This window comes from Gekko japonicus, unplaced genomic scaffold, assembly GCF_001447785.1.
Source record: "Gekko japonicus isolate JY-2015 unplaced genomic scaffold, Gekko_japonicus_V1.1 scaffold344, whole genome shotgun sequence".
NCBI classification, from domain to species: Eukaryota; Metazoa; Chordata; class Lepidosauria; order Squamata; family Gekkonidae; genus Gekko; species Gekko japonicus.
Window position 1 is genome coordinate 854027 of NW_015174284.1, and position 17534 is coordinate 871560.

The window sequence follows — 17534 nt, forward strand, 5'->3', positions numbered from 1 at the left end:
GGAGCCTTATTGTGTGCGTGTGAACTGTGGAATGGCCTTAACCTGAGACAGAACAATCGTCCGTAAGCCCAGTATTGTTTATTAGGACTGGCAGTTGCTCTCCAAGCTGTCAAGCGGGGCTTGTTCTTGGCTCTGCCATCTATTGACCACGCTTTAACCCTACCCTTCCTCCAGGGAACTCAGGATATGGTGTATGTTCTTCTCCCTTCTTCCATATTGCCCCCACAGCAAACCTGTGTGGTAGGTTAATCTGTGAGAAAGCAACTGGCCCAAGGTCACCCGATGAGCTTCATGGTTGAGTGGGGATTTGGACTCAGGTCTCCCAGGTCCTAGTGTACCACTCTGAGCAAAACACCAGGCTTGCTCTTGTCTGAGGGCCTTTGAACTGGGGATGCTAGGAACTGCAGCTAACAGTGGAACGTCTTCATACATAGCTGATGGTCAGCTACTGAGATGGAGCCCCTTCCATAGCTGTGCCTGACCCAAAGGCTCCTGGGCTGCTGCCATTGGGAGGAGCAATCCTGATGCAGTCCAAGAAGAAGGGGCACTGAGCTAGGTCAGCATTTGGTGTGTTTCCCACCTGAGGCTCTGATGCAGTTCCAAGCCCCCCATTGTTGCTCTTTTGCCTTCCCTTTTGCCCAGCCTTCCCTTTTGACCTACCCTAACAATACACTTGGACTGCTTAATATATGGGTTGGCAAATTTAGGCCCTGGGATTGCCCCTGGGACAAACATGATTTCCTCAGTTCCAAAGGTCCCATTCATCATGTGAGGAAGACATTTTGCTTCTATAGAGGTGTGCAGTGATTAGACCGGGGTCCCCAACCTTTTTCAGCCTGTGAGCACTTTTGGAATTCTGACGCAGCATGGTGAGCATAGCACAGTATAGCTGCCACAAAATGGCTGCCGCAGGTGGTGGAACTGGCCAGAAAATGGCTGTTACAGCTTCCCTTCGATCCCACAGTGAAGATCCTTGTGATATAGTGGCAGCTGCTACGAAGGCAACAATTTAAAAATCTGTACAGCCAATCTAGGGCTGCCAAGTCCCCCCGGGGGGCGGATTTTCCCCTGCTTTGGAGGCCCGATTTCCACCGCCGCGGCATGCACGTCAGCCGGAGGTGACGTGATGACGCCGGGCACGCTGGGGGCGGGGCCACGGCCATCTGAGGCCATCTGAGTTTTCCCCTCAGATGGCTGTGGCCCCGCCCCCAGCGTGCCCGGCGTCATCACGTCACCTCCGGCTGACGTGCATGCGACGCGCACGCGCGCACTCAAGTCACCGTCCGGGAGCCCCCCACCGCGTAAGAAAAAGAACTTGGCAACCCTAAGCCAATCAAATATCCAAAGGCCAGTCAGAAGCTTTGCTAGGGGAAAGCCCTGCCTGATCCCACCCATTTCCAAAAAGCCACTTGGTGGGCACCAGGAAAGCATTGGCAGGCGCTATGGCACCCTCAGGCACTATATTGGGGACCCCAGGTTAGACTTTGGGAACAGGATCTGGGAGACCCATGTCTGAATCTCTACTCTGCCGTGGAAGCTCGATGGGTGATCTTAGTCACTCTCCTTTTCTCACTCACCTCATGTTGTGAAGGTACAATGAAAGTGGGGAGAATGAAGTCATATGCTATTTTGGGGAGAAAAGCAGGGTATCAATCAATAAAGAGAGGCATCTCCTGGATGGGATTGCATTTTTAAAAATAATAATAATAAGAGTTGGTTTTTATACCCTACCCTTCACTACCCGAAGGAGTCTTGGAGCAGCTTACAATCGCCTTCCCTTCCTCTCTCCATAAGAGACACCCTGTGAGGTTGGTGGGGCTGAGAGAGCTCTGAGAGAACTGTGACTGGCCCATGGTCACCTAGCAGGCCTTATGTGTCTCAAAGTGGCTTACAATCTCCTTCCCTTTCTCTCCCCACAACAGACACCCCATGAGGTAGGTAGGGCTCAGAGAGCTCTGAGATAAATGCTCTTGAGAGAACAGCTCTGAGAGAACCGTGACTGACCCAAGGTCACCCAGCTGGTTGCATGTGGAGGAGTGGGGAATCAAACCTGGTTCTCCAGATTAGAGTCTGCCGCTCTTAACCACTACACCACGCTGGCTCTCAAGTGACAGTGAAATGTTCAGAAAAGGGATAGGATTGTGTTCCGGTTACACTCCTAGGCTGAGCAGCTGGTGCTTGACTCATTCCTGAACTTTTGATTTATCATTGTTCATGGGTTTTATCTACTCATTTAGATAGGATTGTAGTTTTAATGTATGAAACATTTAGACACGCCCGTATTGTTTATTGAATGGATTAAACTCTTTGTTTTCTTGTTTTCAATTGTAATTCAGTTTTATTGCACTGTTCGTTATATCTATTCTACTGGTCTTTACTGCATTGTTGTTGTTTTTTCTAACTCAGTAATCTACCTCAAACCTCAGTGAGAAAGGCGGACTACAAATGAAGTAAGGAAATGAAATAAGTAGGGCCTCTCCTTGTGTCACTCATTGGTTCTCTCCCTTCCTTCGGCAGAGCCAATGAGGGCCCCCAAAGGCCTCGCCTTTGCTGACATCCAGTCTCGGCAACTGACGCTGCAGTGGGAGCCCCTGGGCTACAACCTGACAAGGTGTCACACATACACTGTCACCCTCTGCTATCGCTACGCCTTGGGGACGGGCCACAACCAGACCTTCCGGGAATGTGTGAAGATGGAGCGCAATGTCAACCACTACACCATCAAGAACCTGCAGCCTTACAAAAACGTCCACGTCAAACTCATCCTCTCCAATCCCGAAGGGCGGAAAGAAGGCAAAGAGATGATCTTCCAGACTGACGAAGATGGTGAGTGTTGGCGACTTACCTAGGGGGTGTTTGTGTGTGGCAGAGGGACAGTTTGTTCTAACAGGGTCTTGTGTATGGAGTGAATGGAGCTGGCCAATAGGGTGGCCACAGAATAACCTCTTCAGCCAGTCTCTGAATGTAACTGAGGGCAAACCACTTGGGTGCATGTCTCAGCATTGTCCTGGAGTACCCAGCCTTGATGTGGAGTATTCAACCTTGTGGGCACTTTCAGAGTTTTGAGAAAGTGTAGTGGGTGCCACTGCAAAATGCTGCTACAGGTGTCAGAAACAATCACAACCTGAGGGGGGCAATTACAGAATTTTGGAAGGCCCCAAGTTAAGCATCTTCCTAAGATGCAAGTAGGTATTGCTGAGTGGAACCACAGTTGAAGCCTGCTGGTATATTCTAAAGCTTCAGTGAGGCAGAGGAGTGCCGGAATTTGTTCTGTGCTTTGGAGAAGAGTTGCTTTGCACAAGAAAGCTAGTGGGCACCAGAAATGTCAGCAGTGGACACACCATGTTGCCTATGACCATCACATTTGGAATCACTGCAGCAGTATGTATGAGAGGAAGCAATGGAGGGCTGGTGATCATTCCATTACAGGATTGTGGCGTTTGACCTAAAAGCTTTCCCTAGTAGGATAGGACTTATTCACATTCTCTCATTGCTCTCATCTTTCTGTTGGTATTTATAGAAGGGGATAAAAATATGGTCAAGGATGAAGTCCCATCCTTAGCTAGGTGTAACATTTTGCTTCTTCTCTGTGACTCCTTATGTATAGCACCTCTCTGTACCATTCTGAGATGGTGTGGTATGTTGCCTTCGGGGTGCTAACCTCCAGGTGGTAGCTGGATATCTCCTGGGATTACAACTGATCTTCAGGCGACAGAGATCATCTGGAGAAAATGGCTGCTTTGGAACTCTAAGGAATTACAGCTCATTGATGTCCCTCCCCTCCCCCAAACCCGCCCTCCTCAGGCTCCCCCCCAAAAAAATATCCAGGTATTTCCCAGCTCAGACCTGGCAACCATATGCTGCCTCCTTGCCTTCCTTAGTGTTTCCTACTTATTTTCACTGCTACCTAAGGCTCACACCTTAGACTTCTCAGCTGAACACAAAGAACAGGATAGTCGTATTTAGTAGAATCACTGAATGGTCAGTGCATGGGAATGTCTCTGAGGTAAAAAGAGATCCTTTAAATAGAACAGCTGTAGTTTTTGCTTAAGCATGAATAGAGTTTATTTAGAAGCGTATCGGTGTAATAGTTTCAGGTACAGTTCTCCTTTCTTTAAAGTTCCTTAAATATACTTAGACACAAAGGCTTATTTTTCTCACTTGCCACTTAGGCTAACAACTTTCCTCAAAGAACACAGATTTCTCTCACTTTCCACAGCACTTCACTCAATCTCTTCACCCACTCAACATCTCCTTCCTCTCTAACACACAGGCCCCCTCCACAAACCAGTCAACTCCGCCCCCATCGTCCAATCATAATGCAATCATAATGCACTTCAATCACCCATCCAGCCACCCTCTTTCTTTAGAGCTCAGCATTTTAAACCACAGCAACCTACATATAAAACCTCACATTAAATCACAGAAATGAAACACACAAAATATTTTCATAGCGAAACACCACATTAAGGTTGCCAACCTCCAGGTGGGGCCTGGAGATCTCCCAGAATTACAGACGCTCTCCATATGACAAAGATCAGTTCCCCTGGAGAAAATGGCTGCTTTGGAGGTTGGCATTGTACCCCACTGAGGTTCTTCCCCAGGCTTCACCCCTCAAATCTCTAGGAATTTTCCAGCTCAGAGTTGGCAAATCTAGCCTTGGCAGCAAGATTTATAGGAGGGAACTACTTAGAAAGGCTGGCATTGGAAATAATGAATTGATGTGCTGTTTAATGCTAGTACTTTTTGCCCTATCTGGAATTTGCAGCATTTTTATGGAGACCTATTCTGAAAAATGGGTTGTACAAATGTGCCAATTCAGAAAATATGACTTGGGAGCCAAGGGTCAATTCCTAAACAGGACCATTGCAGTCTGCCCTTTGAAGTGACATGTATCACCGAGTCGCTCAAGACATTTGCACATGAATGGCACCCATTGCATTCAAAAGCCACCCTGCAGATGTGATCTGTTAGGTTCAAAATGTCCCAGGGTTTTGTGTAAGTCAAGAGTTTCTGTATTTTCAAATACAATGGATTGGCACTTACAGAATTAATGCCAAAACATGTTGTTATGAAGCCTGAGAGGACTGCTGTGAGGGTGGTGTGCATCTTTGCAAGCCCTGGATGTTACACAAACACACATATATAAACAAAGGCATTACCAGGGAGGGCTTTGTCTTACTGAAACTGTCCCCCAAGTCCAAGTCCTTGACAGTTCTCTATTAGAAGGAACAGCAACAATTCCCCTACATAGAGAACAGCAAAGGGATATACTTAGTGGTGCAGTGGAATTGTAAGGTATAGCACAAGCTCATCAGATCTCGGAAGCTAATCAGGGTCAGTATTTGGAAGGGAGACCACCAAGGAAGGCTCTGCAGAGGAAGACGATGGCAAACAACCTCTGCTTCTAACTTGCCTCGAAAGTCCCGAACTGGGGTCACCGTATGTTGGCTGCAACTTGATGGCACATACACTAGGCTTGCCAAGTCCCCCCAGGGGGACGGGGAAACCCCCGCCCCAGAGGCCCGTTCCCGCCGCCGGCAGATTGGGCCCCAGGGGGAACCCCACCCCCAAAGCACAGGACGTGCCCAGCGTCAGCACATCACCCGGAAGTGACGCAGCCACGCCGGGCACGCCGGGGGCGGGGCTGCGGTCATCCGAGGGAAAACTCTATGATTTTCCCTCACGCAGTAGTTTTTCAATTCTTGAAAAATGAGAGCCACTCCTAAACTTACTGTACTTAGGGTGACGCACTTACAAAATAGTTCCCAGTGTTCCCTCTAAGCTGAATTAGTGTGAGCTAGCTCACAGTTTTTTAGCCTCTGGCTCACACATTTTTGTCTTAGCTCAGGAAGGATGGCTCCAGAGCAAATTAATTTATGCAGTAGCCAAATTGCTCGCTCAGAACTTTAATACCTGTAGCTCACAAAGTAGAATTTTTGTTCGCAAGAATCCACAGCTTAGAAGGAGCATTGTTCCACACTACTTTCTTCTTCCCCCTTAGGGTGGTATACATCTCCCCTCCTCCATTTTATCACCCAAATCTTGTGAGGTACGTGCTATGAGAGTGAGACAAGCTCTAGGTCACCCAGCAAATGTTGTGGCAAAGTGAGAATTGAAACTGGTTGTTGCTGATCCTAGCCTGACACTGAGCATTACATAGCACTCTCCCCCTCCCCTGGTAAACCTTCTGGGGGGAAAGTGTGCTTGCATGAGCAATTTCAGGGCAGAGTGGTTTTGTCCTGGTTGCAGGCCACTGTTGAGGGTTTAAATCTTTTGAAATTTTGTGGTAGAGTCTTGCACAGAATTATACCCTTTCAAGGCAATTGGCTACAATGGATTTACAAAGGTGTAACTCTGTTTAGGGTTGCATTGTCTCCATTTAGTAAATCTGTGCATTCATGGAGAGCTGACTCCATTGCCGAGAAACAGGAGGAACATAGGCTGATATTGTGGCGCAGGACAGCCATTCAATACTGTTACTATGGTTACAAAAGAGGACTTATATATACATGCGTGAGACCAGCCAATTAGTGTTCTTTTCTTCTCCCTCTCCTGCTTCGTCTCTTTTCTCTTATCTCAGACTTTAAAGTCAGCTGGGTACCTGAAGTCAAAACTAGAGATAGGATGCAAGAATCTTTATGGAGACAAGAACCTGGTGGATGAACAGGATGTGAATGAGGGAGACAAGGATGGAAGAGAATACCAGTGCCAAGAGGCAATATTGGGGGAAGGCCTCGGCCTCTATGCCCTGTTGTTGGCCCTCCAGAGGAACTGGTTGGCCACTGTGTGAGACAGGATGCTGGAATAGATGGACCATTGGTCTGAACCAGCAGGGCTCTTCTTGTGTTCACAAGTGTCTGCATCTTCTTGTGTTTTATCCAATAACTGAGAATCTACCTTGACTGGTGCAGATGTCAATTCAGAGATGAAGAAGAGGGAGCTTAAGGAGCTGGACATAGTGGGCTGCAGGAAAAGGGTTTGAATAGGATGGGCATAAACCAGGGTCCCCAAACTTTTTCATCCTGCAGGCTCCTTTGAAATTCTGACCCAACATGGTGGGAGTAGTCACAAAATGGCTGACAGAAGTTGGCTGCCACAAGAGGCCATGCCTGCCACAAAATGGCTGCCACAGCTTATCTTCAGTCACACAGTGAAGATCCTTCTGCTGTGGTGGATGCAACATTTTAAAATATCTGCACAGCCAATCAACTCTCCAGTAGCCAATCAAAAGCCCTACAGGACAAAAGCCCCACCTGCCCCCTCTTTACTAAAAACACTTGGCAAGCACCAGGAAAGGTGTTGGTGGATGCCATGGCACCCATGGTCACCACATTGGGGACCTCTGGCATAAACTAAGGTAGTCATCTGTTCCGTTCTAAGCAACATTGTGGCTTGGCACAGAGGTAACATTCCTGATCCTTCAAATCCCTTTCTCAGACTTCCTCGTTTGGATTTCCTTACTTCCTGGACTGCCAGAACTGGATTCTCTGACTTCCAGATTTTGATTTCCTTATTCCTTTAGCATAATTTTCTTTTACATATGATTCAGCAAATTCAATAGACTCACGTTCTGCTAAAAGCTAATTAGCTGCCCCCAATGGTGGCTTTGAAAAGCAGGAAAGGGCAGAGGATGGTTGACTCTTTCCTCCCCTGCTTCTCCGAGGATTTAAAAGTCCCTCTGAAAAAGCATTTATGTCTGCGGTGGGGGAAAAGACAAATACAAACACTCGGGACATGTTGTGTCCTGAACATAGAGCTAAATGTGGCTTGGAAGAGGCTATTTCAATTATGGAAGAGGCAGGAGAAGAAAGGGTGAATCATTCCCCCCCCCCCAATAGCCCTTCCCCAGTTTTCATAAGACCTGTTTAGTACTGTTTGTTTGTTTGTGTAATTAGATTTATGAATCGTCCAACCCTGCAAGTGGGCTCTGGGCGATTTAAAGCCTTAAAGCAGTTAAAATACAATCAACATAATAAAATTATCACAATACACTAATAAAACTACTAGTTCAGATGACGATCAACCCCTTTTTGCCAGCTGCAGAAAAGTGGAAGGTCCTAATTGTGGTCGTGTCGTACATCTAGTTTGAGCTTGCCTTCCAAACCAGAATTGCAGATCACTGGGGTTCCAGTTCTAGTTTGAAAGGTAACCACAAACCCGAGATTGCCAATTAGGAATAGGAATGTCAGCATCCTGGTGTGACCTGGGGACCCCCCAGAATTATAGCTCATCTCCAGACTACAGACCTATGGAGAAAATGGATGCTTTGGAGGGTGGAGTCTATGTTATTGTGTGCCATTGAGGTCCCTCCCCTCCCCAGGCTCCACTGCCAAAGCTCCAGGAGTTTCCCAACCTGGATCTGGCAACCCTAACCCCCTCATCCCCCACCAGTGGCCAGGGAGGATCTGGCAACCCTAACTGGGACATCATGGCAGACTAGTGGGTTAATTCCAACCAGCTTTTCAATTGGTGCAAGAGAGAAGAGGGGGCAATCTAGCCAGATTACCTTCCTCACTGCAGCCTTGTTCTACATGGCTTTTTTGTCCCACAACAGCCAAACCAGGGTTTGGTTGTTTCATCGGAACCATTGTGGCTAAATTCCACACACCCCAGCTCTTCCACTTTGGGAGAGATTTGTATTCTATTATGCAGTCTTCTCTGCTGGAGCAGAATGTTTTCCTTTCATGTTTTTTTGTTAAACATATCAAAGCCTAATAACAATAACAACAATTATGATAATTACCACCTTGTTCTCAGCCAGCGCCTTTCATCTGTGGATCTCAAACACCAATTAATTAAGACTCACAACACCTCAGCGAGGTATATATTAATGGTAATAAAGGACTCCGAGGTCAGCCTGTTTCTGATGCCTGGTCTGTTTGGAATGTTTGCTCTTGTCTGACCCGAATAAGTCCTGCTTCATATCGTTAAGGATCATTTCCTGATTCTTCTGATGATAACTGGGGCACAGTGTGTGATCGGTGGGTCTCTACTGAGTAAAGTTCTCTCTGTGTGCCTGCGTGTATGATCCCCCTCCTACTGTTCTCTGCAGAGGCTCTTCACAGGCCTGACTCATAACTCTGAAGGAGAACCACAGTGGGGTGCTGTGTTGGGTTACAGCCACTCATTTTTGAATATTGTGTTATGGTTGCACTATAGCTATCAGTCACCTCTTGGACTGGCTTGTCTTCAACTAGGGTTGCCAGCTCCACGTTAGGAAATCCCTGAGGATTTGGGGGTGGATCTTAGGAAGGGGAATGGGAGGGGCCTTGGCAAAGTATAATGCTGTAGAGTCCATCCTCCAAAGCAGCCATTTCCTCCAGAGCACCTGATCTTGACTGTCAGTAGATCAATTGTAATTCTGGGAGATTTCCACCCCCCACCTGGAGGTTGGCAACCCCACCCACACAGTCATGCCTGCCCCTGATCCTGCACCTGGGAGCTCTGAAACGGAGGACTCCGTGCCTTTAACATCATCAGAGGCACGAGAGTCCTTGCCAAACCTAAGTGCCGGAGAGGATGAATACCAAACCCCAGGACAGCTTGCACCTGAAGCCGATCAGGCTGTGCCTGGCCCTAGCACCTGATTCTCCGCCACCTGTCGACCAGCTGAGGAATCAGAGACGCCGGGACTTGGCAACCAGATGCAAGGAGGCATGCTTACGTGGTAGGAGAACAGTGAGCCTCCGGAGTTCTAGCAGACTCAAGGACTTCACACAGCAATGCTAATGAGTTAACGACCCAGCACACTATTTGTTTTTCGGTAAACAAAGTTTTTGTTTTCATAGGAATTCGACATTTAACATTCAATCATTTACACTTTTCCATTGTTTACCCCATTCCCATTTCCTCCCTTCCCCTCTGTGGCTTCCCGCAATGCTTCCCCCCCAACTCCACCTTGCTATACTTCATCCATTATATCATTTTCTTATCATTACAATCTCAAGATAACATCATTTAACTTAATATTGATCTAAACATAATAAATTTTGTTTCACATCCCAGTTCTTTTCCAGATATATTTTAAGGTCACTCCATTCTTCAAAAAACACGTCGTCTTCTTTGTTATTCAACTTTTTTGTGATTTTATCCATTTCAGCCATGAACAGAACTTTTTGTATCCAGTCTTCAATCTCTGGTACTTTCTCTGTTTTCCAGCATTGTGCATAAATCATTCTCGCTGTTGTTATTAAGTACCAGAGTAAAGTCTTTTTAGTCGTATTGACTTCTTCCATTTTAAGTCCCAAAAGCAGAATTTCCGGTGCTTTTTTGAAAGAGCATTTCAGTATTTTTTGCATTTCAATGTGGACTTTTGTCCAAAAGTCTACAGCTTTCTCACAAGTCCACCACATATGGTAAAATGAGCCCTCATGGTTCTTACATTTCCAACATTTATTTGACATATTCTGGTTCATATTTGCAATTTTCTTTGGAGGACCCAGCACACTATTTGAACAGGTCACTGACTGCTGGCAAATTGTGCTGGCAAACTAGTCCTTCGGACCAGAAGCTCTGCACCTCTGACACTGTCCCTGAGATCCCGTACTGACTGACTTCCCGGTTCCTGAATCCAGTCCGCGTTTTGACGACTCTCTGGCTCTTGATCCTCGGCTCTGCACCCTGACATTCGACACTCGCTTCTCTGGACTCTGACCAGATGCTATCCATGGGCCGCTTATATCCCATGACAGAACCTGAACTGGCAGCCCTTTGAGATTACCTCGAGAAAAACCTGGCACGTGGATTTATTGGCCTTCCACATCCCCCTTGTCGTCTCCTGTCTTATTTATTAAAAAGAAAACAGGGGATCTCCGCGATCTGAGATCGCTACCCGCTTTCATTGATCCCTGAACTGCTTGATCGTCTGAAAAAAGCACAGATCTACACCAAACTTGACCTTCGAGGTGCATACAATTTAGTGCATATTAGGGCCTGCGATGAATGGAAAACAGCATTTGGCACCAGATATGGTCAATGTGAACATCATGCCATTCGGCTTCACCAACGCTCCAGCAGTCTTCCAGTGCTTCATGAATGACGTGTTCCAAGATCTATTGGACCGTTTTGTTACCTAGAAGACATCTTGGTATACTCTACCTCTTTGACTCAACATACTGATCATGTACAACAAGTGCTTTAATGCCTTCGAGCACATGGACTATACGCTAAACTTGACAAATGTGCCTTTCACCTGAAATCTGTCGAATTCTTGGGCCACATCGTATCACCACAAGGAATCCTCATGGACCCAAAGAAAGTGGAAGCCATTCTTCCGTGGCAAGTCCCTCAGAATAGAAAGGATGTCAACACCTACTCGGCTTTGCCAATTATTACCACCAATTCATTCCATCCTATGCAGCATTGACCACACCCTTGACACGTCTATTTTGGCCCAAAGAACCATTCCAATGGACACCTGAGGCAGAACATGCCTTCACCATCTTAAAAACCCACTTTGCCTGTGATCCATTGCTCCACTACCCAGACCCCCAACTCCCCTTCACAGTGGAATCAGACGCATCCAGTGTCGCCATAGGGGCCATTCTCTCTCAGTGAGACAACCCCACCCAACCTTTACAACCTTGTACCTACTACTCCCACCAGCTCACGCCAGCAGAATGCAACTATACCCTATGGGAGAGGGAGTTACTAGCTATCAAAGCCACATTCGAAGTCTGGCGACACCATCTTTAAGGGGCTCGTCACCCGATCCAAGTCCTCACCGACCATAGAAATCTAGAACACTTACAATCCACACGCCGGTTAAATCAACACCAGATCTGCTGGTCTTTGTTCTTTTCTCATTTTAATTTCAAGATATCCTACATCCCTTATATCCAAAACCAAAAGGCGGATGCCTTATCACGAAAACCAGAATATGCACCTGCTATAGGAGAAGAACCTCCAGAGACCACTATTCTGCCGCTCACGGTCTTCGTCGCCACTACCTGTCCACGATCTCTAGCCGATGACATCAGGACCAGCCAAGCCACCGATGCATGAGCACAACAGCGCCTCCAAGAGCTTCAGCAAGGTGCTACAGGAGACCTAACCACCCGAGATGGACTCCTGCTTCACCATGACCGACTTTATGTTCCCCCGGGGCCTCTCACGGCTCGCGTTCTCCATCTCATCCATGATGCTCCTCCTGCTGGACATTTTGGGCACCATAAGACCGCTCACCTGTTAACTAGGGAACTCTGGTGGCCTCGAGTTCGGGCAGACATCGATTGCTATGTAAGCTCCTGTGAGACCTGCCGCCATGCCAAAGACATCCCCACCAAACCTTCCAGATTACTACATCCCTTACCTACTCTGTCCAGTCCTTGGGACATTGTGTCAATGGACTTTATTGTCGACCTTCCTCGGTCCCAAGGACACACTTGCATCTTTGTGGTAGTGGATTTATTTTCCAAAATGGCACACTTCGTTCCATGTGCTAAAATTCTGACTGGGGCTGAAACCACCCTCCTGTACCTGCACAATGTCTTCCGATTACATGGAATCCCGACCAGTGTCGTCTCCGACCGTGGCACACAATTCTCCTCCTGTTTCTGGCAGGCCTTACACACCGGCTTGGGAACCGAGATCCATCTGTCTTCCGCCTAGCACCATGTACAAAGACAAATATGGTCACAGTCCGTAGACATGAAAAGATAGAGCCACAGGAACTGTGTAAAATGCGCTCAATGTTTCTATAATGATAGCAATAATGTTATAAATATGAAAATTACAAAAATGATACTAATACATTCAAGTTGTAAATCCAGTTACATAAGATAGAAGATAACAATGACGGTGGGACGGTGGTCTCCGGAATGTGATGCCGTTTCGACAAGCGTCTTCTTCTGACCAAGAATCTATAAGCTTATACATGATATAATACATATGAACATTAGTACTTACATCTTAGGTAATTGTACAACAAAATTTAAAATAAACTTGGTACAAAACCTTACTAGATGATGTGTGGAAAATTGCACTTCAATAGAAAAGCTACCCGATTCACATGGAGTTCAATAACAGTTTCTAGAAAAAACATAGCAAAGCAGTGAAACCAGACAGGCTAACTACGCATAATTATATAAAGCCAAAGCTTATACAAAAACAAAAATGTTCAAACCTACTTACCACCTATTTCATTGCACAAGTAATGGAGAAAATTTCTCTCAGACGAAATAAAGCTTATGTGTTAACCAGGTGTTGGTGGTTCCTAACTTATACTGAGTTCACACCATCATGGATTGCTCCAGAATCAATTTACATACAAACTGAACAATGGCTGGGTGTCCTGACATTGAAACATTAGGGAAAAAGAGTTATAGGAAACAACTCAGATCTAAAGATGCATTCAGACCATGTGGATATATGGTGTTTAGTCTGTATATCCAGAATGCTTCTCTTTTCAAAAGGACCTGTCGTATATCCTTCCTATCATATTTGCTAGATTTAATGACTTCTAGAACTACAAATTTAAAGTCATCATATCTATGTCCTTTGGAAACAAAATGGTCTACGAGGGGAGCTTCCAAGTGTGCATGTTTAATTTTGGATTTATGTTCTATTATGCGAGTTTTAATTGCTCTCATTGAGCGCACTTTACACAATTCCTGTGGCTCTATCTTTTCCGCCTATCACCCCCAAACCAATGGACAGAGAGAACCAACGCCACCTTGGAGCAATATCTCTGGTGCTACACCAGCTACCAGTAACTGGTAATCGTTACTGCCGCTAGCCGAATTTGCATACAATAATGCAGTGCACACCTCCACCCAGACAACACCATTCGCGGCGAACTATGGACATCATCTGCGGTTCTTCTCCACTATCAGTCCCTCCTCCAACATCCCAGCCACGGATGACCGCATACAAGAACTACAAGCCCTGCATGATCTTCTCCGAGAGCATCTACAACAAGCTAAAGACGCCTACAGACTCGCAGCTGACTGCAAGTGGCAGGAAGGACCGCCTTTACAGGTAGGCGATCTAGTCTGGTTGTCTACTCGGTATCGCCATACTCCTGGTTGCTCTCGCAAATTGGAGGCCCATTTCATCGGCCCCTACAGAATTACCGCCCAGATCAAACCTGTCGCCTTCCACCTGCAACTTCCTGACCACCTCCAGATCCACCTCCGTCCCCTCCTGATCCAAACCGGGGCATGCCACCTGCGCAACCACCGCCTGTCTTGGTTGATGGTGATGAGGAATATGAGGTACAGCAGATCCTCGATTCCCGTCTTCAACAAGGTATGCTTCAATACCTCGTGGATTGGAAAGGCTATGGGCCTGATTATAGATCTTGGGAACCTGCCCCCAATCTTCATGCCCCTGACTTAGTCCGGCAATTCCACGCCTCCTACCCTGACAAACCTGGTCCTCAGGATGGGGGGGGTCTGAGGGGGGGATAGTGTCATGTCTGCCCCCGATCCAGCACCTGGGAGCTCTGAAACTGAGAACTCCATGCCTTTAACATCATCAGAGGCATGAGAGTTCTTGCCAAACCTAAGTGCCGCAGAGGATGAATACCAAACCCCAGGACAGCTTGCACCTGAAGCCGATCAGACTGTGCCTGGCTCTAGCAGCACGCCACCTGATTCTCCGCCATCTGTCAACCGGCTGAGGAATCAGAGACGCCGGGACTTGGCAACCAGACGCAAGGAGGCATGCTTGCGCGGTAGGAGAACAATGAGTCTCCAGAGTTCTAGCAGACTCAAGGACTTCACACAGCAGTGCTAATGAGTTAATGACCCAGCACATTATTTGAACAGGTCGCTGACTGCTGGCAAATTGTGCTGGCAAACTAGTCCTTCGGACCAGAAGCTCTGCACCTCTGACGCTGTTCCTGAGATCCCGTACTGACTGACTTCCTGGTTCCTGAATCCAGTCTGCGTTTTGACAACTCTCTGGCTCTTGATCCTCAGCTCTGCACCCTGACATTTGACACTTGCTTCTCTGGACTCTGACCCTTGGTAACGCTCTGACTACGGCTTGTGAATTGGGACGCTGGCTCTGCTTGTTTTTGATCTTTCTGGCTTTGACTCACGGACTGAACTGTAAACTCTCCCTCTCTGCGGCCCCCTGGCTCTGTCGTAACACATACCTGAAAAATGCAGTTGTGAATGACACGTACAGCACAGTTTCCAAAAAATTGTTGAATGCATCCGCATCCTTGGACTTTAAAGGGAGAAGTGAAGGGAGGTTGAATAAATAAATACATTCTGTTATATGTTCATACATTCTGTTAGTCTCAAAGATTTGGACTTTGAAGGAAGAGGTTAGTGGTCAAATAAATAAATACATTCTGTTAGTCTCGAAAATGCTCCTGGCCTCTATTTGCCGATTTGGACTAACACAGTCTTACCTTGGCTGGAGTGGGGGACTTTGGGGGGCATTCCGGGGGTGGGAGGGGACATCGCATGATACCCCTGATGTGATGACGTCACCTGGAAGTGATTTCATTGCACTGGGGAGATCACATAGGACGCTCTGGTATTTGGGCAAACTCTATGGTTTTTTCGGCCTCAAACCGATAGAGTTTGCCCAAATACCAAAGAATCCCTGCATGATGTCCCTCGCACAATGTCGTCACTTACGGGTGACATCACTGTGTAGGGGTCGTCATGCAGCAACATCCGTGTTGGGGGGTGGGGCTTCCCCCACCGGCCAGCTAGCCAGTGGCCGGCTGAAGCCCCCAAAATTGGATTTTTCTCCAGGGCTGCTGGAGGAATGGCAACCCTACTACCGCCTGGAATTTAATTGTTACAAAATTAGGTTCTTCAGAGGCATGAAGCTATCTTCATGGGGGTGTGAAGCCCTGAACAATGGGGAGAGATTTGAGGAAACTGCTTCTGTTGAGGGTTTCTTTTTTCGCACTGACCCCCACAACTTGTACCACAGGGCTAGCTGCAGTGTAGGAGGAGAGACAGAGGATCTGGACCCTGTACTGCCCAATAGTACCACCTAGGCTGCAGTCTCCACTCCCCGCTTAGGCATCATGTGACTGGGCCTCAACACATGAGATCCGGGATCAATCAGGATGCCTCAGGTTCCGTGGCTCAGTCTTCAGTCTAAACATCTTGTCACGTTGTTAAAAGTTTAAAATGGCTCCTTCCCGTTCACCCTGGGTATTGGGCCTTGCCTCTGGATCTGGGACTCTGATCTGACTCCTCAGAAAATCTGACCAACACCTTGCTTTTGACCACAGTCTGACCACCACAGCCCTGACCACTCATATCTTGCTCTGGGCCTCTGGAGCTCCTAGGCTGGGGTTGCCAGCCTGCAGGTGGGACGTGGGGATCTCGTGTTTTTATAAGTGATCTACAGGCTACAGAGATCAGTTCCCCTAGCTGCTTTGGAGGGTGGACTATGTGGCACTGTACCCTGCTGAGGTCCATCCCCTCCCCTCCCCCCCCCATACGGCACCCTTCATTAGTATCTGCTCCCCAAATCTCCAGGTATTTCCCAACCCAGAGCTGGCAACCCTATCCTAGGCTGAGCCCTAGTACCCTGACATATAAGAATAGCAAGGGAAGATGAAGAAGTTACTAAACTGTGAAATCGGTTCTTTCTCATCCACTTCCTCACTCTCTCGCTAATGTTTTTTTGAGAGACTTCCTGATGTTCAGACTTGTTCTCCTTGCTTTGTGGAGGATCGGCCTCATGAAGGAACACGAGTTCTCGGTAATATGAAGAAATCTGCCGTATTCTAATGAGGTGGAACCGGTGGAGTTTGAAAGGTGGTTGTTGTAAGCGATGTGCTGAATTCCCAGGGGAGCTCCGGGAAACTATCGTTTTGCTAACGACTTCTTATGCCTGTAATCTAGCAAACTCCGTTTCCACCATCCAATTATCTCGCCGCACACACGCCCAGAACAATTTCCAGTTCTGAAAATGGCCCCACATTAATGACGGTCGGTTCCATCAGAGCTTGCAGATGTGAAGCCCCCATCGCAAACAGCAGTGACGCAGAAGGGCGGGAGAGCACTCCCAGGTGCCTTGCTGTGCAGATGCCAGGCTTTCCAGCTCAGAGCGATGTTGAAATGTGAGGTTAGCTTAGGCTATATTAAATTGCAGCTAAGGGCAGATTGAACATCATAGGTTTTTTTGCGTCATGATTGAAAAGCCTTGTTTGAAATTTCCACCATGGCTACAATGAGCGAAGCTTTTCACTGTATTCATGCCTTGTCTTTTCATCATCTCTTAGCAAAATTTGGGTCTTTTTGTCATGCACATTTCTATAACCTCACAGAAGCTTTTTCGATGCTAACCACCTATCACACTGTAATCAATGCAATTAGACTGGGAATGAAGTTGGTCTCCGTGGTGCATTTCTCTCTCAACTGAGGGGGAAGGAAGCATCACCTGTGATATCCTTGCTGCAGGTTCCTAATGAACCAAGAAATTCTCAGGTTTGCATTCTCCCTCCTCCCATCAGGCACAGAACTAAGAAGGAAGATTTTTCTAGGTTGAAAGACATCGGAGGAGGAGGAGGCTTGAAAAAGTCACCATTTTTTTTAAGCCTACAAATGGGG

At 47.1% G+C, this 17534-nt stretch overlaps 1 protein-coding gene across 1 annotated transcript in view; it reads left to right on the forward strand.

Annotated features, from left to right (window-relative positions):
* Window positions 1-17534, forward strand: part of PTPRU (protein tyrosine phosphatase, receptor type U) — a 563689-nt gene that overhangs the window by 302808 nt on the left and 243347 nt on the right. Inside the window, exon 8 of the mRNA XM_015423947.1 lies at window positions 2518-2826. Within this exon, the coding sequence (XP_015279433.1) occupies window positions 2518-2826 (309 nt within the window). The remainder of the gene's footprint in view (window positions 1-2517; window positions 2827-17534) is intronic.